The sequence below is a fragment of the Lissotriton vulgaris genome, chromosome 7, assembly GCF_964263255.1.
Source record: "Lissotriton vulgaris chromosome 7, aLisVul1.2, whole genome shotgun sequence".
NCBI lineage: Eukaryota > Metazoa > Chordata > Amphibia > Caudata > Salamandridae > Lissotriton > Lissotriton vulgaris.
Genome location: NC_141695.1, coordinates 1,703,552,290 through 1,703,579,386, shown reverse-complemented (window position 1 = coordinate 1,703,579,386; position 27,097 = coordinate 1,703,552,290). Strand labels below are relative to the sequence as shown.

Here is a 27,097-nt window from a genome sequence, read left to right as displayed (position 1 = left end):
CCTGCTCTGACCCTTGAAGCAGGGTCAGAGAATAGTTACAAGTAGGCAACGAGGCACCTGTCCAAGGAATTAAACCTCATCAGGAAGCGCTTACAGATATAAAAAACAGGAAGAAGGGAGAGGATGGCAAATACACCCATTTTGAGTTGTCAGGAGGGGTTAAACTAAAAGAGACCTTTACAGCACAATTTTCATATGCATTTTGCTAAAAATAAAAAGCTGTATGTTCTGTAGGGGCAACTCAGGAATCTGGCCCTTCAGAGATCCGGCCTCTCTTTCTTTCTCTTGTTCTCTCTCTCCCTCTCTCTTTCCCTCTCTTTCTATCTATCTATCTATCTATCTATCTATCTATCTATCTATCTATCTATCTATCTATCTATCTATCTATCTATCTATCTATCTATCTATCTCCCTCTCCCATAAACGACTGCATGGGTAACTTCGCTATGCAAGCGGCTCGCGAAGACGCACAAAGCCCCGTGAACACGCAAAAAACCCCGCGAACATGCAAAAAACAAAAATCCGCAAATTCGCACAAATTCGTGAATTTTGCGGATCGCGAATTCGCAAATCCGCAAAGTCGCGGATCGCGAATTCGCAAAATTCGCCCATGCTTAGTGCAGACGAGTTTTATCAACCACAACGGAACATGAAGGGAGTTAGAAGCAGTGAACCATGGGAGTTGTAGGCTGATAGATGAGGACAGGGATTGTGATTCGTTGAATGAGGATTTGCACTGATGGTGGAAGTAAAGGGCGGGGATAGATCACAGGTGTTTAAGTAGCAACGAGAAAACAGAGTTCAGCATTACGGAGGCACTGAAAATGTCAGAAACGGGATGACCAGGATTGATGTCGAAGGTATGAATCAGTCAAGATTATCACTTGCTTTAGGTTGACACTTACTAGGTAGACGGTTCGTTTTTTTGCAAATTAATAGATCGGAAAGTGTAGGTTCAAGAGGTTAAGGTAAAAAATTAATTCAGTTGAGCAAGTGGGGGAAACGGAGAGGCTGACCTGAGTATCTACTTAGTAATGGCGTTTGGCTATGATATTTGCGGGAAGATGTCGATTATGCGGAGAAGTGTATAAACTTTTGAATATCGAGAGCTGCATTGCACATGCTTTAGAGGTTTCGTACGCACAGTCTAACATAATGCTTTTAAATTTATAGAGAACCCCTGACGAAGGGCCAGGAAAAAGAGGCCCGAAATGCATTGAGTTAATAAAGATCAATCACTTAAGAACAACTTACATACAATCCATGCTACAAAATAAGGCCCTGATCGGCATGTTTGCAGCATTAAGGCTAACTGAAAATGTAAGCATCTTTCATGTGGCAAAAGGATAAGAATAATGAAAATCCAAGGATGAAATGAAAAATGAGAATAAAAACAATTGGTGAAATCGAAAAAGTTTGAGGCATTTTGAATATGCAACAAGGGAGCTCTGCGTCCGTCACTGGGGTCTAAATGAAAATGTACTCATGCCCCTTTCACAGGATTAACGCTACGGAGCTATGAATACATATTCTTTGTGTCTTGAAACCAAGTCAACATGTTTCAGCCCTCTTTAAAAGTTTTGGTTTTAGGAGTACTGCATATTATAGTATAATTTAGAGGATTCGCTGGTGTTTTCAGTTAACATCACTGAACACTAAAAGAAGATGTGTATCTCTTATGTTTACAGTGTTGCAACTGAATCTGCCACTACTTGTGGCCGCCTTTAGAACGAGTTTGATTCTTCATGGTAAGTTCAAATGACACATGGCCGTCCTCTATCTACAGACCCCTCTATCTTCTTTGCGTCTCAGCTAGCTGGAGGGCCTTAGAATGAAACATGTCACACTAGTACCCTGATTACAATTGGGCTGGCAGTTTCAGACCCTTGAGAAATCGCTGCGCTGGGTCAGGATTATGAGTTGTGTGGAACTTACTGCACACATGGGCTACCGGGTGAAATAAAATATGGATCCTTATTACTTCCTTAAGTTTCAGCGGGCAAAACCCAGCTGCAATTAACAAGGGGAAAGAGTATAATATTTAAAGTGTCATGCAGTTTTGGTGTAGCAAGCACCAAAATATGCATGTTATTCCCCACAAACTTGGAATAGGTGCAATTTATCACACCCAATAAATTATGAACCCCAGGGAGTCGGATTTTATTGGGTGCGATAAGCAGCAGTTTCCCTCCAAGGCACTTGCATTCAGCTCTTATATGGGTGAGAAAGGGTCAATTTGTAGGGAGTGAAATATTAGGTGGGTGCCTAAGGTTCTTGTCATATTCCTGTTATATTGCATGTTGACAGTTAATGTGGCACAATTGCTAGATTGGAAATATGGTATTGAAAAATGTCCTTTACATAAGTTTGGTAAAAAGTGTTGTCTTAGCAGAGGAGATAGAAGAAAGTAAGAGGGGAGGAAGGTGAAAGAAAGGAAAAAGAAAGGAAAACGAGAGATGAGCGAGAGAGAAATGTATAGAGAGAGAGTAGGTGTAAGAAAATTAAGGGGGAGGGATCGAGAGAGGGACAGCTTGCATGAAGCAGATAAGAGAAAGTGTGTGGGACGGAAGGGTAATGGAAGTGAGTAAAAACAGAAATGAAAATGAAACAAGAGGAAATTGAGAGAATGAAAAAATAGTGAAATGGGAGACAAAAAGATTAACACAAATTAAGGAAGGTTGTTTTATGCCTTGTCCTGTGACTGGGGGAGGTTTCCAATTACAGCTGGCCAAGCTACACCTGTTCTTCGAGGCTAGGAACCTTGCAGTACTGCTGCCCTGCTGTGCCTGTTGTGCAGCAAGGTGAAGCTTGCATTGCTGTTGCTTCTTGTGACAAAAGGAAGCTTATTTTCCTTCTTTACATTTTGTTTAGGCCTGTGACTGTGGGAAGTTTCTAACTGTTGCTGCCTGTAGTGTCTTACAAGCTTGTATGACGAAGCCCTTTTGGTACCCACCGGACTCCGTAAAGCTGTGATGTAGGTGTTCGAGCAGAATGCACTGAAAGCTTGGTTTATAATGTTGAGTTCAGGGTTACACTTTGAGGAATAATGATCTGTACTATTAAGCTCTGTGTGTTGCGTAGTCATTGGTGGGTACCCAGGCTGGGGTGGACGCTACGGTGCCCACGTTATTCATATTATGTGAGGAAAGAAAGCTTGCAGTACTGCTGCCCAAGGAGAAGCTTGCCCTGCTGCCTCCTATTAAAGAAAGAAGCTTGTTTTCCTGCTGTCCATTTTGCCTTGTCCTGTACTTGGGGGAGCTTCTAAGTGCTGCTGCCCAAGGGATACCTGCTCTATGAGGGCAGAACGCTTGCAGTATTGTGGCACTCCTCTACCTGCTCCAAGAGGAAAGAAAGTTTGCAATGCTGCGGCCCAATCTATCTCTGTAGTTGCTGCCTGTGTTGTGCCTGTTCTGGAGGTGAGATAGAATATTATTCTGTGACTTTTGCTGCTTCCTGTACATGCCTATGTTGTGCCTGTTCTGGGGGCAAGCCAGAACATTGTGCTGTTTCTCATGCTGCTGCCTATACATGCCTTTGTTGTACCTGTTGTGGGAGTGAGACAGAACCTTGCGCTGTAGCTCTTACTGCTGCCTGTAGATGCCAGTTCACTTGCTGCTGCCTGTGCATGCCTCTGTTGCTGCTGTCTGTACATGCCTTTGTTGTGCCTGTTCTGGGAGTGAAACAGAACCTTGTGCTGTTGCTCTTCCTGCTGCCTGTAGATGTCAGTGTTGTGTCTGTTCTCTTGCTGCTGCCTGTGGATGCCTCTGTTGCTGCTGTCTGCACATGCCTTTGTTGTGCCTGTTCTGGGAGTGAAACAGAACCTTGTGCTGTTGCTCTTCCTGCTGCCTGTAGATGTCAGTGTTGTGTCTGTTCTCTTGCTGCTGCCTGTGGATGCCTCTGTTGCTGCTGTCTGTACATGCCTTTTTTGTGCCTGATCTGGGAGTGAAACAGAACCTTGTGCTGTTGCTCTTCCTGCTGCCTGTAGATGTCAGTGTTGTGTCTGTTCTCTTGCTGCTGCCTGTGGATGCCTCTGTTGCTGCTGTCTGTACATGCCTTTGTTGTGCCTGTTCTGGGAGTGAAACAGAACCTTGTGCTGTTGCTCTTCCTGCTGCCTGTAGATGTCAGTGTTGTGTCTGTTCTCTTGCTGCTGCCTGTGGATGCCTCTGTTGCTGCTGTCTGTACATGCCTTTGTTGTACCTGTTCTGGGAGTGAAACAGAACCTTGTGCTGTTGCTCTTCCTGCTGCCTGTAGATGTCAGTGTTGTGTCTGTTGCTCTTACTGCTGCCTGTAGATGTCAGTGTTGTGTCTGTTCTCTTGCTGCTGCCTGTGGATGCCTCTGTTGCTGCTTCCTGTACATGCTGGTGTTGTGCCCCTATTGTAGGGTATTACGCTCCGACCGATGGTCTGATGGGCTCCTTGAACCTGTTGGACGCTTCGGTCGGTCCCTCATCCCACTGTCTCTGACCGCTCGTATCACAACACGCAGTCGGACTACGGCACCAGATGTCAGACGGGCCCCCACTGACAGGCTGTCGCTGGTGGTCCGTCCGACATCGTAATCGGGCCCCCAGTGTTTAGTATCATTGGTCTCGGGGTAAATAATGTGTAGGAAATTTATTGTGTTAGTGTCCTTCTCTTTCTCACTCCTTTTCTTTCTTGCCAGAACGTTACAAAACTGCTGATTACTTTACTTAGCAATCTTTTTTGTAAGAATATAGAACTATACACTTAATTCTCTCAGTAATAACGAAATTTGTTAGTCAAGACTATTATCCATATCCAAGTAAATTGTCTATGCTCTGTGTCTCTATTTTAACCATAGAGTCATTAGTTGGGTGTCTTCAATGTACATGTGTCATCCTTGTCTGTCATTTTTCAATGAGATTTGAAGGAACATGTCTTTACCTGGTTCCAAGTCAGGGTTCTGTCTTCTCACTGAAAATGTCATCCTAATGCCTGAAGACTCATCTCGGGTACACGAGGCAACTTGTCTAGTGTCGTTTCCTTGCGGCGAAGGTTTCCAGTCCTGTTGAATAGCATTCAAAAGAGGTGACACTTGTTGAATAATGGGAAATGGAGTCAGTGCAATCCTGGAGTATCTCTAGGGCTTAATGTTTATGGTTTTATCATCCCAAAGGAACTACCCTATTGCATTTAGAATACCACAAATCAAATTTTACAGCCACATTTCTCAGTAATATTCCCGGACTATAGAATGTCTTTTGCGATTTCCGCATAGATTTGCTTATGTGATGTGTCTTGTGGCAGTGTGACAATCTTGCTATTAGCAGGTGTCAGGGCTTTAGGGTACCTGATTGGTTGATTTAGAGGGTGATTGTGATGGCATTTGATAATTCTACCAGTAGTGAGTGAGTCCAATGAGGTACATGTGATGTCATGTATGGCCATGAGCCCATACAGATAATCAGGTTCACTAAGGGCCATTTTATGAGTTTGGCGGTGCGGGAGCAAGACCACCCAGCTTCCGTACTGCCAATCCTGTGTAGGAACCACCCACCAGATTAGGAGCTTTATCCTGGTCTGGCAGGCGGTTCTTTGCCATTCCCAGGGCGATGCCTACGGAATAGGCATCGCAATGAGAACGTCAAAGGAACGTACCTGCATGGCATGGACTGCTGCATTCCATACCATGCAGGTACGGGTGTGCATGTACTCAGTGGGGCACATGTTGTACCCCTTGTGTGCATCCACATGGCGCGAGGCATCAGGGGGCCCTTTGTTTCCTCAGTTTCACCGCCATGAAAAGCATGGCAGTGAGGAAACTTGTAATATGCTTGGCGGGCTGCAATGGCACCACCAAGCAAATTGCGGCCTCTGGACTGCCAAGCAACTGTCAGAGAATGGCGGTTTCGTGGTGGTTGCCGTGGTCCCAGGGAAACGTGACCGCCCTAGTCGTAATAGGGTGGTCGGGAGACTGCCACCGTTAGTCTTGTGGTTTATGTACCGCCAGACTCATAGTAAGGCTCTAAGTGTGATGGCATGTATGGCACTAAACTCACATAGAATATTGCTGCCTGCAGTTGATAAATTCTGAATAATCACTGTACACAGGTGCCATGGTCGAATAATTCTCTCTGGTGGGATAGCAGGGGGCAAGCAACAACGCCGGAGGGGACATGCGAGAATGTGAGAGGGAGTGGGGGTAAACAACAAGGCGGGAGTGGGGGGGAGGGACAGGGAAACCAACAATGTGGGAGGCGGGCTCGAGGGACGGGGCAAGCAACAACACAGGGTTGTCGGGCGGGACGAGCATGCTAAAATGCAGGAGGTGGGTGGGAAGGACAGGTCAAGCAACACCATAGTAGGGTGGCAGGAGGAGCAGACCCCGAGCAACAACATGGAAGGTAGTGAGGCTGATGTGGCAAGCAGCAACGCAGGAGTTGGTTGGGCAAGCAACCACAGTGCAAATAACAGCAACAGGGCAGGCAACAGTGGAAGAGCAAATAATGATGATGGGGCAAGCAATCTGTAAATGGACGCACGGACGGGGCATGCAACAATGCGAAAGGAGGAGGGAGGAATGAGGCAAGCAACAGTGCAAGAGGAGGCCTGGATGGAAAGGGCAAGCAACAACGCAGCAGGCACCAAGCAATAAAATGGACTGGGACAAGAGGGAAGATGGCCTGCAAACATATATACTCTTATAGAGTTCTGCAACTAAATGAAAAAAGCAGCTCCAATAGTGCAAGCAGCAGTGGAAGGACAGTGGGCAAGGAAGCAGTACTTGGGTCATGCTCCAGGGGAAGGACAAACACAGAAAGAGTGATGATAAAGCCAACCAAAGGTAACCCCCTGTAAATAAAGAACCTGATGGTGCATGCTCTATCTCAGGTGACACCTGAAAGCAGAATGATCCTTAAGAAACAGTCAGTCTCGAATTGAGAGTTTTCCTGACCTAGATAACAACATGCATAAAGAGACCACAATGACTAAGCGTCAAGGCATCAACTTCTTACCAGAGAGGATTCACAGTCTACATCCACTGCAGTGGCCTGGCTTGTATCATTTTCTCCTCGAAACTGGCTTTCGGCCATCATGGAAAGGGAGATGCGAGAACAGTGGTTGCCAACATTATTGTCTAGTGTGTTGGAGGGACTTGTTACGGTCTCCAGTATCGAGCAGTCCTCTTTGCATGCTGGACTCTGGCGGTTTGGCTCAGGCTGGCACAGTTTGGGCCAGCTGTTCTCCGGGGACTCATTGCTATCTCTTCCTCTGCCATAATCAGACAAATCCAAGGGTTTGTCTGGCAGGCCACTGACTGATGTCCACGCAGTCTCAGGGTTTCTAGAGTTTTTATGAAGCTGGCTCCTGTCTTGTTGGTCACAAGCGTTCGGAGACCTGAGTTCCCCATTGTTAGTGTCTCTGCATTGCACTCGTTCGGCTCCCATGACCTGCTGGTTGAGATATGTCTGGGGTAAACTTGAATCTTTTGGGGACTCCATTCTGGCCCACTGGAACTGCTGCTGCTTCCTGACCCGGAAGTACTGAAGTCGCTCTCGCTGCTCAAGAATGGAAAGCCGCCCCTTTAAATCCTGCTCGCTGAGGTACACTACTCGTCCAGCCACTGGGCTCCTCTCATCCGCGTCATCCTGGGAGCGCTTGCGGACTGGCTCTGCTTCTCTGGCCTTTGGGACGTGGCTTGAGAACCTGGCAATGCTGTCCATGGGTGTTGCGTGGCCGCGCATGGCAGTCCGATGCCTGGCTAACTGCTGGTTCAGGCGATAGAAATGCTCATCGCGGCTGCTCTGTTTCAGTGCTTCATAGTGAGACCCTCTCTCCCAGGATTCTCGGCTATGTCTGGAGGGGGTAAAGAGAGGACAGGGGAGTTAGGAAGCGAATTGAGAACAAAAGACTATATTGCTTCTACCTGTATGTTATGTTTCTTTGGGCATTTAATTTCTCAACTACAGGTACAGTTAAAGGATTTTAGGCACTCAAGGACAAAAAGCATTTGAAGTGGGAGTATTTCCTGCCCCCAAATAAAACAAGCATTGGCAAAGCCAAAAGGTTTACCATTGGCTGGCAGTATTTGGTTTCAGCAATTCCAATTTTGTTATCTCTTGGTGTTTGGAAACCTTTAATGTTTGGGAGCGTCCAGGCCCACAGCAATTAAAAAAAATATTGGTTAAAGGCAAAAAAGCACACTTTACCACAGTGGTCCCTGGCACTGAAGGGAACTACTTTGTGTGTGAAAGTGTTCTTTGTGAAAGGGCAAGCGCGTCATTACTCAAAATGAAGTCAGCCAATGGCTTAAGTGGGCTGAGCCATTGCACCATGGTGTAGTGGGTGAAATAAATATGAATTACACAACAACAGGCTAATGCATGAATTCTGGCTGAAAACCCACATAACGAACTAGTTTTTACACATTGCCCCAGGTTTACTAATATTTTTGCGTCGTGGTTGTCCAGGACACAAAATGCTAGTCTTGATTTACAAAGCCACACAAAGGTAGTTTTTTTTTCCTCAGAGTTTTATATAGCACAAACTTGACCCAAAGGTTTCAGGTATCAGAGAGCTTTACATGAGCACCAGTTGCATTACACAAGGACACATTGATTTTTGTTAGGCACGGGGAGATTACGTGATTTGCCCAGAATCACAGGATGTTAAGCTTCCCTGCTGAGACTTGAACCTGGTTCCCCAGCATTGAGGTCGGCCGCTCTAGCCGTAAGGCCACATCCATTGCCTTGCGTGGCTTTTATTAAAAAAAAGTAACACCTTGCATTGTGTTTCTTTAAACTGCATCTGGTAGTTGTTTCATGGGGGGAGCATAGGCGTTCCCATGCATTCACCCATGGATTTTGACACAAACCCAAATTTACTAAAGACAGTGAACTTGGGTTGGTGCCAAAATGGTGCGTCTAACCAAGAGAGGTGTAACAAGGAGAAAAATCTCCTTCATTTCAGCTTCTTGCTTCCTCTTTCCATGTTTGCTGAATCTTGCAGCACACGCGGAAAGAGGAACATGTCTCTAAGTGTTTCTGTGCATGTGGGTTTCCCTTCCTTCACAAAATCCTACCCACAGCCCAGGCACCCTTGTGTAGTGGCAGAAGGGTGCCTGTGTTGGTGCTAGGCAGCCACAGGTGCACCAGAGCAGGGAAAGAGGTGAACAGTGCCTTATTTTTGTCAATAGAATGCTGTTCAGCTCTCTCCCATCCACACTGCGCAGCAGCTTGCCTTGCAGCGTTGCTTGATCATTCAGTAAATCTGCCCCATAATTTTAGTAAAATTCGAAGGTCTTCGCTAAAGTCAAACCTGGAAAAGCCAATCGGGCTGGTGCTGTCTGCCGACCTCTTGCCTTTGCTAATGCTATTTTTGTAATGTTTTTGTAAATCTTTGTTACAAATAGATAGAGAAAGTTGAAAAGAAAGATACATTTTCCTTGTAAGCAGACAGTACCTGTATTAGTGTTTCGAAAGAGCACCCCGTAACAATCTGTCTGTGCTAAAATGTTTCAAACTTTGATCGTAAATAGCAACTTAATAGCTGCAGTATCTTCCTTCTGAGATTGGTAGTAAACACTGTGTCAAACTGTGTCCTCAGGAACTCTGGGAAATGCAGTTCTCTGTGACCCAATCAGGTTACCTTTTTGTACATATACAAATGCAAACGCACACTTCACCCGCTCCAGCGCGAGCTGGAGCAATCGATGTCAAGCACATTAAAATGGTTGTATGACACAACCACACTTTCCTTTCCCAGGCGTTACATAACAACGAGTGCAGAACAACGAATACATCTGACCCACGCCTTCCATTTACCATACAAGTCGTCACAATGACTTGCCTTAGGGGCGCGCTCGACTTTGAAATAGTATAGTTTACTATTGCAACTCCAGTCGCCGCGACAGAAGGGAAAGCGCTGGACTTTAAAGTCCAATATCGCTTTACCTAACACGTCATTGTAATGACTTGTGTTGTAAATGGAATGCGTGGTTCAGATGATTGAGACCCTTCAGTGCTATTACTCTTAAAGAGTGCATGGCAAAAAGTTTAAAAAAATGTACATGAAGCAGCGCGCGGCCAGTAGAAGGACACTGGCTGCAAACATGTAGCTGATATAGGTCCATGCTCCATGGATGGGCAGAAGCCCCAGGAAGAATTCAGGAGGAAGTGAGCAGCTGGCAGGAAGCAGGAGGCGTGGCCAGTAAGAAGCAAGGTGATGCGGAAGCCACACATTTACTCAGAGACATGATTTTTGTAGTTCGATATAAATTAGGGATGGGTAGAACTCGCGTAATTTGCTATAGTGTAATTACATGAGATTAAAGTAAAATTACGCAGAAATATGTGGAATTTTATGAGGAGCATAACTCTGCATTTTGTGCTAAGAAAATAGCTCTAAAGGCAACAAACCTGGTACAAATACAGCCAGCAATTGCTTGTGGTCTGTTCCTGTGCTCTTGAGTAGACATTTTTGTCCAAATTACTCTAAACTACAACAACAGGCATAATCTTATAATGTTCAGGAAAGAGTAACATGAAATTACTCCAATCACTTCGGTGTAATTACAAATTTTGCCCCCAGTCCTAATCTTAATCTGTTTGTCACTTTTTGAGATACTTGCATTACAAAGAGAGCCAGTGGCTACAAAGGGTTGATTGAAGGGGGAAAATTTGTATATTTTAACTGGCAGTTCAGAGACCACATTTTGGGGGAAAAAGTAGCTCTGATTGGACAAGGGAACATGTTTTCACATTGCCCAGTGCAGGATTCTGATCTTCAGGGAGTTTGCCAACCTTGAATCATTGAAAGGCTGGCAGCAATTAAAGTTATTTTCCACAGAGGCAGTTAGAAATTGTCAGAGACCAAAGCCTGCATCCTGGAAAAAGGAGGTGTCAAGTGCAGGAGGGGATAATGGGGCACCACTTCAACCACAGAAGCTGTGAAGGAATTCCAAAGGTGCAGATACTGCACCCGAAAAACCCTCCCCCATGTAATGCAAATTATTTTATATGAAATTATTTGTCTGAATCCTGAAAAGAGATGAAAAAAGAAGATTCACAGTGGGACATGACCAGCGAGCACTGTGACATAGAGGCTGGTGAAAAGCCCAGTCATCAGGACTATTGCCTAAAGTCTAATGCACATCGCTAAACGCCGTGTGCCATGAGCCTGCAAGCAGACCAATCCCTGTGCATATAGAAAGTTGTATATGGCCAGAGATTGGGAGTCATTATTTGGGTGGCATAAATGCTTGGCATTGCCTGATACCCTAGGGTGGAATCATGGACAATAAAGGATCAATTAAAGTAGTTACCTACTCAAATACTTCTATTTCTGCAACAGATTCTGAAGACGAAACAGAATACAGAATAAATTCATATTCCTTGAACAATGGGCTCCATTCACCCTCCTTTTTTTAGAGAACCGACATAACGGGGGAGCAAAGAGAAATCAAGGAAGGGGTCGAGGGTCTTTCAAATGCATCTTCAATAGCAATACATGAGGTCCAGGAGATGGAGAAAGTGGCAACATCAGGAGTATTAGATAAAGCTCCTACTATAAATGTGTCTTGTAGGAAGCTAAGAAGTGTAGAAGTTAGTGTCTTAGAGAAAGGGTTAAGTTTGATCCTACCACTTTGGCCAACAGGTATGAATTAGACAATGATTTGAAACCTTTCTTTTAGAAAGATTAGACCTACTAGGTTTTTTAAGGTAAAGAAAATATAGAAACTAGTAATAGATCTGGGTTGAAATTGAAATCTACAATTACTCTTTCCCTCTCACAGGTAGGCAAAGAAGTGAACTTTGTGAGAGTATGATTGAAAGAGAAGCTGAGAAACTATTTAAGACCCCAGAGAAAAGGTCTGGCTAATAATGTGTCTAAAGCACAAAGGCTGGCTGTGAAAAGCGTCAGAGAAGCCTGCTGATAGAGGAGGGGAGATTGTAGTTATGGACACAGCAGACTATGAAACACAGATACGGAAACTGAATGAATGTAAAAGAACGTTACTCATCAGTGTGCTAGAGTAGAATGTCTAATCTTAAAAAATAAATTAGAATAGTATCCGATGGGAGAGCGGCATTGTTTAAAATGATGTCCCTTCCGAGGTTCTTATATGCACTCCAGAATTTCCCTTATCTAGTCCCCGCGAAATACTTCAAGGAGGCGGGAAGTTTCCAGAGGGAATTGCTCTGGGATGGCCACCCCCGTATTGCCCTTCCTAAGCTAGTACTGAGTTGGTACGACGGGGGGATCGGGCTACCTGATAATAGGAAGTACTATTGGGCGGCCCACTTGGCTGCCATAAATCAAAGCACCTATCGAAGGGAGACGACCCTGGCCTTGATATGGACAGGTGGGTATTGCCTGGCTATGATATGGACAGGTGGTTATTGCCTGGGGTAACTATAGCTTGGCCCTATATTCCAGGTTTAGGAGTATTCCCCTTACCAGACCAACCAGGCATTCAGTGCAGGTGTGGCATGCAGTGAATAGGACCCTGGGGTGGGCTCTTAAGCTTACGATGGCGACCCCTTTGTGGGACTCAGAACAATTGGGTACCCTGAGGCATTCGAAAGGATTTGATAAATGGGACCTAATCGGGATCACTAAAATAGGGGACCTATGGGAGAGGGGAGATGTGCTCTTCTTTGCCACTTTACAGCAAAATTACGAACTAGCTAACTCGGAATACTTTTGGTATTTACAAGTGAGGCATGCATTGACGACTAACTTGAAACGGGGAACATCCCTCCTGGATGGTTCACTGTTAGAGGACAGATTGTTAGACGGGTACTTACCAACTAAGGAGGTCTCCATGACGTACAAGAAAGTGGTAAATAACACTCTAGGCCCCCTCCAGGTGCTTCGTGACCACTGGGGAAATGATGGGCTGGAACTCGACGATGAAGAATGGCTGGGCAGTGGCCTCCCCGAGGGAAGTAGCAATTTCATCTAGGCTACGTCTGGTCCAACTGAAGATCCTACATAGGAATTACGTTACGGGGACTCAGCTGGTCAGTATGGGCAGAGCGGATGAGGGTATGTGCAGGAGACAATGTGGACAGGAGAGCACATTCATCCATATCCTGTGGGAGTGTGAACATATACAAAGGTATTGGAGGGGTCTGCATACCTGTCTGGGGGAGGTCCTCGGGCTTGCAGTTGGGATGAAGATCAAGAGGTGTCTCTTGAATGTCTGGGAGCCTATAGACTTGGGTAGGAAAGACCATATTTGGGTAACGTTGGGGCTGATGGTCGCAAAAAGAAACCTGGACAAGGTGTGGGGGGCTGCGGCTGCGCTCACGGTCGGGGGCTGGAAGGTAGGCTTAGACTGGTGTATGTTGCGTGAGAAGTTTGTGCATGTTTCTAGAGGGTGCCCCCAAAAATGGATAGACATATGGAGCAAATGGAATAACTACCGTGGAAATATATGTGAACCCCCTGTTGTTCTCTCTTTGGAGGATCCTGTAACACCTTAGAAATTGTATTCTCGTAATGACAGGAACTGACTGTTGAATGGTGACTATCATGATGTTCATTATATACTGTAAGTCATTTCTGCAAAATTGTGAATGGAAATGTCGTGTCATTTAATAAAAAGTAAAAAAAAAAAAGAATAGTACGGGATAAGGCGAAATGAGAGATTTGGATATGTGAAGAGGAATGTGCATCCTTTCTGAATCTGAATTCAACTATACCAGCTATTTATGGCCTGCCGAATGTATATAAAAAAATGTTGGACCACCCAATGAGACCAATTGTGTCTATTTCGAACTCTGTTACTGAACCTCTGAGTAAGCCTGGGCGGAGTTTGCGAGTTTTATTCCCCGGAACTCCACAAAGTGCCAGAAAAAGTCTGTTGCGCTCTGCGGAGTTCAGCAAGGTGGAGGACTCTGTTAAGACATGCTGCTGACACTGATTTTTAGCGCCAGGCGTTTGGACCGTGCTGTACAATCGGCTCGAATGGCACTATGCGTCGCGCTTGAGAGAGCTGCTGTTTTCTGCCGCTCAAGTAGACATTCTGCTCGAGCGGCAGCTTTCTTAATGGGAATGGCTGATTTCTCAACACTAGCAGTCACGATCTGCTGCGTTCACCCACCATCACAAATATTGCCAGGAGGATCTCTCGCGCGTTATTTTACCGTTGGCGAGGTGCTCGAGAAAAAAAACTCTGCTTTGCATCACTTTGCAGAGTTTTTCAGAACTCCGCACAGAGCGCAGAGTGGACAAAACTCCACGAACTCCGCCGGCAGAGAGGAATTCTTTGCCCACACCTACCTCCGAGTGAATATGTTGACCATTTCCCTAAAGAATTGGTATACAAGCATAAATCTTCATGTGAACTATACTACAATATGGTCCCAAACGTAGAAGGTAACCTTAGATATGGAAGCACTGTACACAAATATACCCCAGAATTATACCATTCGGTGATAGAGGGAGTTCTTCAGGAAGGCGATATTGAAATACCCGATAAGAGTTTTTTGGTTGAGCGTGTAAGGGTCATCCTTAAAAATAATATTTTTTTTATTTAAGGATGAACTTTACATTCAACTAAAAGGGAACAGTATAGGACCCAAGTGTGCTCCGAGTCTGGCTTGCTTGTACATTGGGAACTTTGAGGCGAAGCACATTTTTAGTGAATTATTCTTGTTTTATGAGAATGTTAGGCATTTGTTGTGGTATATAGACGAGGATTTCTTCGTTTGAACAGGGAATTATTCATTACTTGATAAATTCCTTGAATGGTTACATTTAGGAAACCTAATCTGAAATATACTGGCTCCTGGGACAGTAATAGGGGAGTTCTTGGATCTAATATTTAAAGAAGAAATAAAGGAGTTCTAAAAGTGAAATTATATAGGAAACCGTCAGACCGCAATACTATTTTACTTTATCAGAGTAAGTTATAGGTTTTGTGAGCATAAATCAGCCATACCCACTAAGAAATGGGGAGACCCCTTAGTTGAGCGTTATGTGAGAATCTATGTTATGTTATGTTATGTTATATGGTCTCTTTTATAGCGCACGGCTACTCCAAGGAGTGTCCCGGCGCTTTGGCAAAGAGAACTGGAAAAAAGTACACAACACAGCAACTCACAAAGGGCCGAAAGAATATTATTGAGAGAAAAGCCAGGTCTTCAACTCCTTTCTTAAAGAGAACAAACTGTTGGCTTTTCTTAGGGAAACGGGAAGCTCATTCCAGCACCGAGGTGCCAGGTATCGAAAGGAGCGACCCGAAGGTGTCTGGCAAAAAAAGAAAGAAAAAAGAAAGAAAAATTTGTTCAATATCGGCCCCCCGGCCCCCCAGGGCCCTCATAATCTTTCCAATACTGAACATTTACAGTTTACGGTGCGACTCGCTTTTGCAATGACCATCAACAAAGCACAAGGACAATCGCTGCAAGTGTGTGGACTAGATTTGGAGAATCCGTGCTTCTCACATGGACAACTGTATGTGGCCAGCTCACGCGTCGGCAAACCTTCTGATTTATTCGTGTACGCACCAGACAGAAAAACAAAAAATACGGTGTATCCACAAGCACTCGAATAAATAAACAGAATTAAAACAACACTTTAAAATGTTTTCGATATTAAAGTGAATACGTTTCAATAAAAATGACACAATGTAAATTGAATGTTATCATAATAAGTTTCCTCAGAGATCACAGCAACGCACGACGGGTAAGCTAGTGATCCATAATGAGAATGAAATGTAGTGGTTCATTCTGAAGAAGATATTGCTATCACTGAGAGTGGGGTGACATGGTAAGGAAAGGGAAAACGAGGCAACAGTACCTTATGTCCTTTTTAGGGCTAAACAATCAGGAAGAAGGGGGTGGCTGTATGAGGTAACATCTGTAATAATGGCATTAACACAACCTTGAAAGTTTCAGCCTGTTTTCAGGTTTGGAATCCTCTCAAAAGCTTTTCTTTGTTCTCAGTTTTAGCCCCTTAAAATCTGTAGATAAATATATTTATAGAGTCTTAGATCTGTTTTTAGGGAAATATGTATTACAGTGAGATAGGAGCCCTATCTTTATGCTTGCCAAGTATTTTCAGACCCTTCCAAGATGGCGGCTATTTTTAAGAAGTCTGCATATGCATATCTTAGGTTGTGTTTTTTACCCTTTTTTTCTCTCCAGGTATTTTTTTGGACCATATATGCTTCCTGCATTTTTGTATGGCTCGAGTGGCCTGGTATTATTGATATTTGTTATTCTTGTCAGATTTTCCAAACAATTCAACTATTGGGCAGCATGAGGTAAGAGTAGGAGAGCAGCCATTTCATGGTCGCTCATTTTACAGAATGCCCATTAAGTTTGAGATCACAGCTGTTTTGGGTAAGTAACAGGTATGGACCATGAATCAGTTATTCGGTGTACTTGGATATGGTTGCATGACAGAACAACGTATGCCTTAACAACGCATGCCTAAACAACATGATCTTAACCATGGCCGCGTCTTTATCGCGCATGGTAGAGGCATGATTTGTTGAGGCATATGCGTAGTATGGATCAGACCCCAGTTCCCTCGCTCTGAGTCCTAAGACCCAGCCCCAAGTCCTGCAAAATACCCACCGGCCCATTAAACTACCTGGACACCCCACCCTGAGCTCTAAAACCCGGTCCTACCCTAACACCTACCCCAACCCCCGCCCTAAGCCCTAAATCCGACCCCAGTCCTAAACACTGCCCCTTCCCACCACCCTGAGCCCTAAAACCCGCCCCCAGCCCTAATAACTACCCCAACCCCAGCCTTTCCACCCTGAGCACTCAAACCAACGCAGCCCTAAAAACTGCTCCTCCCTGAAACCTAAATAAAAGTTAAAAAAGTACTGACCAAGCCGTCGTTCCATGGAATTTCGACTGCAGGAAGTCTCCAATATCCCCACCTACTTGCTGCACTGCTAAAACGCTAACTGCCTTTACCACGCATATGTGTGGTTAAGGCAAGCATTGTTCCGCTATGTTCTATTCTGTTATAATGGCACACGTGGTTTAGTCTGCGTTGTTAATGCTGTTTCCCCTTGTATATACATGAGCCTGTCACAAAAACAGATTCTCCTGGTAATGCATGCTAATGCAGCAGCGTATGTGCCCCTATCTGTGATCTGCAGAGTCTTTTTGTTTGGGCTCTGACAGTATTTCCCATAGTATACATTGGAAGAACAGGATGAATAGGGGGTGTTTACAGATGAGTCCTTTTGGTTTGTTGTAGTCAATGCTATCTTAACCCCTTGACCGCGGCGCAAGTTCCGCTGCGGTGCTGGGGAAAGAAGAGTGGGCGGAGATCGGACGGCCCCTGGGCGTCCTCCGCACATGCCCACTGTGATGTCAGACGGCCAGGGGCCATCCGATGCATGCAAGGGGTTAAATCAATCCATGTGACCCACATTTAAGTGAGCTGACAAGCTTGCTGTGGCTTTGGTATTCCAGAGTTAGTGCTACGTAAGTTATATGTATTTTTCCCCCACGGTAAGAAAGTTTTGATGGTATAGCACCACTATATTTTTCTACTGGGGTATTCATATCAAATCATTTTATACCTTCTAGGATTTTAAGAAGTCGGTGGTTTAGAAGTGGGCAGACGCATTAAGTGACAGGTTTATGAAGTAAACACCTGATGTGCATATACGCAATACAGTGTTTTTATTGAGGTTAGTATCATTTTTTAGGTGGATAATACCCTAATGAGAATTATATTTGTCCTACAGAGGAAGTTGTGAGGCTCCTTTCTAATATGCATTGGCATTTGGATGGCCTGGAAAAGCAGCTAAGTTATGCACTGGTCCTTAGGACATGAATAATTAACGTACGGGCATGGGCCTGGCTAATAATTTGACCAGATGTCGTATGGGTATGAAAGGTGAGGTTTTTTGGGACAATGGTGATGGGGAAAAGGAGTGATGATTGGCACCCTTTTGAGGAAGCTCTTCTTATTATTCTTATATATAAGGACTAGCAGCCCGTCCCGACCTTGTCCGGGAGCAATCAGGCTTCAGGGTCCCCGCCCGCCACGGCCCCCGCCCGTCCCGACATTGTCAGTGGGTCCCCCGGAGTAGCAGCCCGTCCCGACCTTGTCTTCAGGGCCCCCGCCCGCCCCGACATTGTCCATGGGTCCCCCGGAGTCTTACCTCATCTGCCGCACCTCCCCGCGCTCCTGAGTTCACCGGTCATCGCTCCTCCCCGCCTGTCCGCCGCTCCTCCCAGGCTGTCCGCCGCTTCTCGCCGCTCCTCCCCGCCTGTCTGCAACTCCTCTCCGCTCCTCCCAGCCTGTCCGCCGCTCCTCACCGCTCCTCCCCGCATGTCCGCCGCTCCTCCCTGCGCTCATGTCCGCCGCTCCTCCTCGCGCTCCTGGACGCCGCTCCTCCCCGCGCTCCTGATGTCAGCACGCACGTCACCGCCGGCGCTACTTCCATGGGACTACTTTTTATTTCTCGTAAATTTTTTAAATAACTTATATTTTTTTAATTTATATAGCCTATGTCCATCTGCACACCCTGACAATTACAACAATGTATCGGGTGTGTGGATTGGCGGTGTGGTTCCCGAGTTTACCCGCCTCAAATGTTCAAAGTTCTTCCTTTATAATAGTAGTATAGATAACAGTCTAAAGGTCTTGTTCTCTTCCTTTTCTTTTACTCTTCCCCCCTTTCTTCCTATTTGATGACACTAGGGGCCTTATTACAATGTCGGGCAGAACACTATTGTGGGAAAGGAACCACCCAACCTTAGGTTGGTGGTTCAGACACCCCAATTTGAATGCAAACGCCCATAGGGCAGTGGGAAACATACATTTTTCAATGGAAGCTTGTGCGGCGGGCGGAAAAGGCCTACTGCACAAGCTTCCATTCAAAAATAGATGTTTTCAAACATTCCTGCACCGTGTGGCAGGCACGTCACAGCACTTGCCACACGGTGCAGGGATGCTTAGGAGGGCACCATATGTCCCCCTCAGGCCCAAATTCGGTGGACCAGGAGGGAAGCGGGGCATGCTAGGGGCCATCAATGTCGCTTTTCAACAGCTTTTCCATGTCAGAAAGGCTGACATGGAATGGTTGTCGGAAATCAACATCATAATCCCGACTGCGGAGCCACCATCATTAATGGATTATGAACTGTTTCCGATGCACCGACGGGTTCCTTAAGCCCTTCGGAAAGCGCTGGATGGTCCCTCCGACCGCTGCTTCTGACCGCATGAGTGGACGGCTCATCAGTTGCGGTCCAAACACCATCGTAATCAGGCCATATGTGTCATATTTCCCTTCCAGGTCTTATCATTGACAATATTTTTGTAGTGAACATGGTGCTTTCTGTGCAAAAATCATGTAATTTGTAAATGTTTTTAATGTTTTAAAATGTATGTTGTTTAAAGTGTTATTGTTTGTTTCTTGGAGAACTTATATATTTACAACTCAATTGAACTTTTTATCCAAGATTTTTTTTATTAAAGATTAAAATACATATTTGTAGTGTCCTGAAGAAGATGGATTCCATTATAGTTAATCCATCGAAATGCATCAAAAAGTATAACAAGGTTCATTTGTTGTTGCATCTGGTTTCAGAGATCTACATGTATGATTGAATACCCAATGATGTTTGCAAGAAAGTGCCAAATATATGTGTTTTTATCACAAAATCTTTTTCTTATATATCAATAAAGTTCTTATGTGTTATTATATGTTTTGTAACTTATAAGTGATATAATTTAATAAATATATAGTTTTCTATGTTTGTTGTTTGATTGTTAATTTTCACAGTCAGTACTGTAGTTTTTTGAGAATTTGCCACAGGGAACTTTATTGTTTGTCATGGCCTGATTGTAAGCCAGGCCATAGTTCGCTTTGGATGTCCAGAACCGTATAAAATGGGTTAGGTGGCACGCAACTCACAGGACATATTTGCAGCACACTATATCAACATGGATGTTAGATGCAGCTTATCATAAAAACTTCCAAAATCCACTGAAAAAATTATTGTTAAAGATTGGTTTGGTTATTTCTGCTTATAAGAGGTCTGTGCTGACCATGGGGAAAATGGTTGGCACAGGGACAGCACTGCCCACTTTCTACTGCCTGCTTTGGGTCTGTGGGACCAGGGAGAGGAAGGAAAAACCAGGTGAGATTGTCAACTACAATTCCATTCCTGCGCCGGCTCTCTGGAGGAGGGCATCCTGTTTCCACTCGTAGGCAAATATCAGTTACTTCATCAATAGAGATATGAGTTTGCCACTTGATGTGTATAGGGGGTAGATTTGGCATTGTCAGGGTCACCGAGGAGTACCTCCACACATAGCAGCAAATTTGCTGGAAATGTAGCAGCGTTCCCCTCTGTTTGCACTCTCGCCAACATAGATCAGAACCCCCAAACAAGGCCCTTAGCTGAACCACAGTCAAAAAGCAACAATTTAAAATCTTATAAGCGCTCTCTATATATTGAGTGCATATTACATTTTTTTACTTTACATGTAAGTGTCTACGTTGAAGAGGTACATACATGTCAGCATCGCTGTGGTAGTTTGCCATCGTTGCTTTACACGGTATCTGTGTTGGACCATCTGAGCTTCTTTCATTCTGGCAGGGCCTGGAACCAGGACGCACAACGGCAATCGTTCCATGAAGTTGATTGGATATCCGCTGCGAGTTCTCAATATAGAGGGACAAAAGTTAGAAGTTGTGACCTTCAAAAGCCTTGCCTTGACCTGCTGTCTCTCTTTTGATCACAACTATTAGCTGGTGTTGCATTCAAAGGCTTCCCCTTGACCAGTTGTCTGTATATATTAAACTGACCTATAATAACACTACTTTCCAATATTACTGATCATCTGACTTATCCTAGCAGATGACTGCCACCAGGTCAATTTCAGAGATTTTCCAGGACATGCCTACTATGTGCCTGACTCCACCCCAGCCCCAACAGCTATATGCAAGGTATGATCTGTCAGAAAATGTAATAGGTTCCCTATATGTTTAACTGCATGAGCAGGCAAGATGGTGGTAAGTTCCACTAACTTACCAGTTCGTATAACCGCCTATCTGTTGTCGCCATTACTGCAGGTGATGCTCTGGGTCCTGGAGAAAGTCTTGGCACTGATTTTTCTAAAATACAAATACAAACTATTATGGTAATCGGAAGTTTCCGTAAAGGGAGACTGGCCTTCCCCCAAAAATATACTTCAGTTCTTTAACCACATTGCTGCGGCGCATATTTTTGCGCTGTGCGGCTTTTTTCAAAAAGCCGCGTTAGATGACGAGCTCAGCTCGTCATCAGCACACGACCACCGTGGCTGATGACGAGCTCAGCTCGTCATCAGCAGCGAAGGGGTTAAAGGTGGACTGGTTGTTAAAGAGGCCTTTGAGCAGCCCGATGCTAATCAACCATTAGTTCAGATCATTTGGTTCCTTCCAACTATACCTAGTTCTAAACAAATAGATTGAAAAACAATTAGTGAGAAAAGCAAAAGTTGTTGATAAGTTAAGCTCAAAAAATGTAAAGAGACAGTGTTCTGGTAAGTTCTTATGGTTTGGAATGAGGTGAAAGTCAGAGTTAGGTTTAGTAAGGGCTAGGATTAGGGCGAGGGATCAAGTTAGCTTATGGATCTGGCTTAGAGTTAGATTTAAGTTGAGGGTAAAAGTTAGTGTTGGGTCAGAGATAGGTTTACAAAATAGTTTAGGGTTAAACTAGGATTAGTAAGGTGAATAGAGTTAGGATTAGAATTATGATTGAAATTATGGTATGAGTACAGGTATAGGTTAGTATTAAGGATGGGTTCAGAATTAAAGGAAAAAAAAACAGATGACTAATGTAAATTCACACTCAATGAATCGAAGATTCCCTTAGTAGCAAGCAATTTCAAACCATTTGCAAAAGATGCTTTTGATTAGAACAAAATGTGATTTTTTCTTGATTAATTGGAAACCTTTACATAGAATCAGCCTAACAGTTGGGTGATTCTTCCTCGGTTCACCAGCCTGCCTGGGGCAGAGGCCTCGGATCAGACCTTCTGGTGCAGAATCAGGTGCCAGTTTTATGTTGGCTCTGTTGAGTCCACACCTCTTTGGAATGTGCTGCGGGCAGTGTTTACCTTTCATACTGCCCTCATAGTAGGTCACTTCCCTATGATTGAAATGGGCCAGGATATTCAAGCGCTTGCACAGAAGTGCTGGTCACTTTGTGCAGAATGGACCAGTAGCCGTCAGATTGCAATTAGAGAGCTCCTGGTGACTAACCGAGGGGATAAACACAGAATGTACATTTAGACCTCTTGCTCACTGATAGAGTACAGAGTACATGGTGAATGGAACATGCATGTATATTGTCAGTCTATAAGTGCCAAGATCCTTGTGATGGGGATAGGCTGTAATTACAGAGCTCCTGGTCGCCATGAGCGGAGTTAAAGGCAGAGCTGTTGGTAACTGGGAGAGGCTGTAAGTACCTATCTCATGATCGGTGGAAGAGTCTTGTCCATTCTATTCAGACTGTAAGTACTGACCTCCTATTCATGGGGAAATACTGTATGTGTACGGAGCTCCTGGTCACTGAGGCCGTTGTAAGTATAGAGTTCCTGGTCACTGGGAGAGTCTGTAAGTACAGAACTTGTTGTCTATGTGACAGTTTAGAAGCACAGAGTTTTTGGTCACTTGGAGAGGCTGTAAGTTCATAGCTAATGACCAGTTCAATAGACTTGCCCAGTGTTGTCACTGGTAGAGACCATATAGGTGCAGAACTTATGGGCAATGGGAAAGGCTGTAAGTACAGAGCTTATGGTCCCAGTGAGCCGCTGGTAACTGGGAGAGGCTTTAAAGTGTATTGCTCATGGTCAGAAGATCAGGCTTGTTCAGTGTGCCTAAGGGTGTATGTAAAGAGCTCTTGGTCACTGGAAGAGGTTGTAAATTTAAGAGAGAGTTGAAGACGTATCTCTTCAAAGAAAATTGCATCAAAATACAATAACAGTCCACAAATCAGCATCCGCAAATTACTATTGTGATGGAGTAACCCGTCTGCAAATATCTAAATCAGGCACTAAGTACTTAGCTCCTATTTACTGGAATATACCATGTATGTTCAGAGCTCCTGATCACGGGGGAGGCTGTAAGTACAGAGCACATCACAGACTCTGGGAGAGGCCGGAAGTACAGAGTGTTTGGTCACTGGGAGAGGCTGTAAGTACAGAGCTCAGGGCAAGTGAAGCGTGCATACCCACTGGGAGTGAACTGTAATTACTGAGCTCCTTGACTCAATCAGATATGACCACAGAGCACCTGTTCACTGAATACAGCCCGGGTGATTTCTTGTCAGTTTGTAAGTAAAGAGCTCTTGATCACTGGGGGAGTGACTGTATGTAGAGTGCTGAGGATCAGTGGAGCAGGCATGTTCATTGGGAGTCAGTCGGTAAGTACTGAGATCCAGTTCATATGGATGATCTGAGGGTAGACGGGCCAAAGACGAGCAGATCCTAAGTGTGGCCTAGCACTTGGCAGCCCCTAAAGGACACCTGACAGGTGTATGCTGTGTGACGGCACAGGTAAAACTCACCTTCTGCCAGCCTTGGACAGGGTCCGTCCTCTCGCTCCTCCCCTTCTCTGTTAGGGGTCTTCTCAAAGCTTTTCTTCTGGATCCCTGGAGATGACAGAGGTAAGGGCGAGTTGGGAGTAGAGGGAGTTTCAGGCAGGAAAATTGGTTGGGTCTTTGTTCTGTCACTAAGGGAAAGAAAATGACACCATGAATGATGAAACAACATTCACTGATGACTGAATAATATAATAACACAGAACTCTCGATGCTACAACCCCCAGGTTCAAACCCAGGAGACTGAGGACATCCGCAGTGATGGCTCAGATGCTTTAGAACATCCCTTAATGGAGGAAGGGGTTTGTTGTAGGAAGCGCAGAAGGTTAGAATTGAAGAGCAAATGCAGACCTGAGTAAAGACACCGATACAGGACTAGCACGGTGACAAGTCCTGCTGGTGGTTGAATAAGGGTGAAACAGGAGCCAATCAGGTAGAGAAGGGTATCTTTTTTATTGACATGTTGGTACTTAGATACAGGGTCAGGTACCTAGCTATAGTCAGGACTTCGCACTCTACCAACTGCATCCACCCAACACACAACCAAAAACACACATCAACAGTCTATTAAAGCATTATTCACTCTCAGCATTCCAGGCCCCGCCTCTTAAAGAGAGAAGACAGACCAGAAGCTATTGAGCAGTAAAATCAACACTGTTAATCACTTCTTCCCTGGACATATAAACATAATGAGACCCACATCGACAACACCAAACAGGCAGCCTTACTGTATCTAATCCTTCTTTGCCCCATCATCAGTTGAGTAGATTTAAACCCCTTTTTGTGCACTAAACTCCGTGTCCCCCAAGGCCATCCCCTTTGAAGACGATATTTTTCCAGGGCTGGGTCTAGGGTGGTGTGACCAGTGGCACCGCACCTGGTGATGACTTCAGGGGCCGCCATGTTTGCAAGTTTATTTTGGTTTTAAAAGTATCTGCTGCTGGATTCCTTGCATCCAGCAATTTCCGGGCAACAATAAAAATGTCAAGATAACGCCGGTGATTAATGTTCTTCTTGGAGAGAGATCAAGGTTTACCTAGTTGAGGTTTTGATTGATCATAAAATAGCACAGAGGATTAACATGCCTGCTGCAAAGAATGTGTACCATGCAGATTACAGAGAGCAGATAATGTAAATTGGTCAGCGGGCTACTCCTTCCCTAAGAGACACTCTTTTGTTACTTGCAGTTTATAAGTTAACGTCCTCATATAGAACAGTGAATTACTAACTATCATTAAGGAAATGCATGAACACTGCAAGGTATAGATTAGAGCATAGATTAATGTTGCAAAAAGGGTTCATTTGGGTAGAAATCGGTTCTTATTATTAAAGAGAACCCCTAACTATAGTGTTCTGTTTTCAATTCTGAGTTTGTGCTTCTCCAGACCAAGCACTCTTGAACTATATTGCCTACCAGTATGGATGACATGTGACTCCTACACCTTGTAGTCCACTGGCTTATGTAACGTTTCTTATAACCTGATTTACACACATTTGAATGATTGTCTCTGTGTAACGTGTGTGTGATACAAAGTGCTCTGACACCCTATACTGGTATGAGTGGTGCTGTATAACTAATTAAATGCATCAGAAAGAGAGGGGTTATGGAGACCTGAAGGGCACTGTTAAAAGGTGGTGGTGAGGGAATCCGTGGTGGAGGTGGTCACCACCTCTACCATGGATGGGGGAGGACCAACAAACAATGTCGCACCGGGCGCCACCTGTACTGAAGATGCCCCTGCATTCTTCCATCATTGACTCTGAAGCCCCTATAAAAAATGCTCTCATTCCCCTCCGCAATAATGTCATATCAACCCAATGTCAGGAAATGTTCCCAGTTGATGCCAAATCAAGACAGATCCTCTACTAAGTCTCCCTGGTCAGACACAAATTAACCAACTGCTACCCCATCACCAGCCTCATCAGAAATATAATTGAGGAAGCAGTCTATGTGAACTACAAGACATTATCAGTAAATCTAACCTAGTACAGGGCTACTAATCTGGTTTAAAACCATGCAGTAGCATATGCTGCTAATGTCAGATAGCCAACAACGTCCACCTTATACCCAACAAGAATGATCCCCGCCTATTGATTTTACTTAACCTTTCCACGTCTTTTAATAAAGACAGCTCCCAATTACTAATGTGAACTCTAGGAGCTCACATTAACTCTTAGGTAGAGCCCTGCCACTGTCAATTCCTAGTTTACTCACTGCTACCAACTAATCTAGAGGGGAGCCTCATAACACCAGAAACACCATCTTCATCTTCTGCTTGGAGCCCCCGGAGCCCCACATACAATCAGCAGGTTCACATTCCATCAATATGCTGATGTCAAACACAGCTAGCTGAAACTCTAAAAGGTTCCTGATGGTTGATGACTCAAAACCTGCTTCAAACTTTTATAGAACTAGATCTAAAAGGGCTACCTTGAACTTAAACCAACCAAGACGCACTCGTCAACAACACCAAAACCACTTATTCAAGACTGTCTATTCAAAAAAGACCTAGAATATATTTACATGCCAGCTAATAGCTAATGGCAAACTAGTTAAATGTACCTTCGGCAGAGACATCTGTTTCAAAGAACATATTGCCAAGAAAGCCACAATAGCATGGTTCCAGTTCCCTACGGAACAAAAGATACACATTTCCTACCAGAACGGTAGCCTAAGCATTAGTCTTCTCTCACCTAATGGAGGCAAATCTCTTCTCTGTGTCCTCTCTGACACCACAATCTCAAACTGGAAGGCATACTACATGTTGCAGCAGGCCTTACTGAAGGCATTAAGAACTCTGACTACATCATCCTTACATTTATGGCAGAGCACTGCCTCCCCCAACCCCACATAACCTTGAAAATCATCTGCATCATTATCGAGGCCATCAAAAACAAAACTCTTGCTTACTTGCTTGACAAATTACCCACCTCAGTCTGCCAGCACCACTCCAGAAGCCAGGATAGTACCAGGTTAGAAACAAAGAATTGCAAACAAACAGCACAAACAAGAAGTTTTGCCTTTCCATAGGTACACCGAGGATCTGCAACCGTATTCCACCAACATCAGGAGTGGTCATAACCACATGCAACACATAAAGGAACTAAAGACAGAATACTCTAGACGAGAATTCTACCTCCATGTACTATAAGAACCAACCCCTCAGCCAACCAACAATTCTCCCTCATTGTAAATTCTCACAAATCTTATTCTCCGATCTTAAGCAATCTTTTCAGTACTCATCACCTATCCAGCTTGGTCTACATGCTACAAAATTATTACATAAATTCATGTGTGAAGCTTACTCTGGGTTCTTGATCACATTCAGCTCCTCCAAAAGAGTCTTGTTTTCTTCTTTGAGCCCATTAATTTCATTTGCTAGGAAGATGAAGAAGGAGAAAATGTATCATCATTGAGCAGTCATAGTGAGTTTAGCATATGGCATAGGTTTATGCAAATCCCAAGAATTTTAGCAGTTCCACCCCTTCCAGCTCACCTGCGATGCCTTCTGCTCCGTGGTCCATCCTGCGCATTATACTATGTCTCATGCTCT

At 44.5% G+C, this 27,097-nt stretch overlaps 1 protein-coding gene across 1 annotated transcript in view; it reads right to left on the bottom strand.

The window, feature by feature from the left end:
• Nucleotides 1-27,097, bottom strand: part of RBBP8NL (RBBP8 N-terminal like) — a 155,812-nt gene that overhangs the window by 23,382 nt on the left and 105,333 nt on the right. Inside the window, exons 6-11 of the mRNA XM_086932847.1 lie at nt 26,850-26,922; nt 23,511-23,674; nt 20,991-21,073; nt 20,472-20,620; nt 6,978-7,818; nt 4,906-5,026 (exon numbers count right to left, since the gene is read on the bottom strand). Of these exons, the coding sequence (XP_086788973.1) occupies nt 4,906-5,026; nt 6,978-7,818; nt 20,472-20,620; nt 20,991-21,073; nt 23,511-23,674; nt 26,850-26,922 (1,431 nt within the window). The remainder of the gene's footprint in view (nt 1-4,905; nt 5,027-6,977; nt 7,819-20,471; nt 20,621-20,990; nt 21,074-23,510; nt 23,675-26,849; nt 26,923-27,097) is intronic.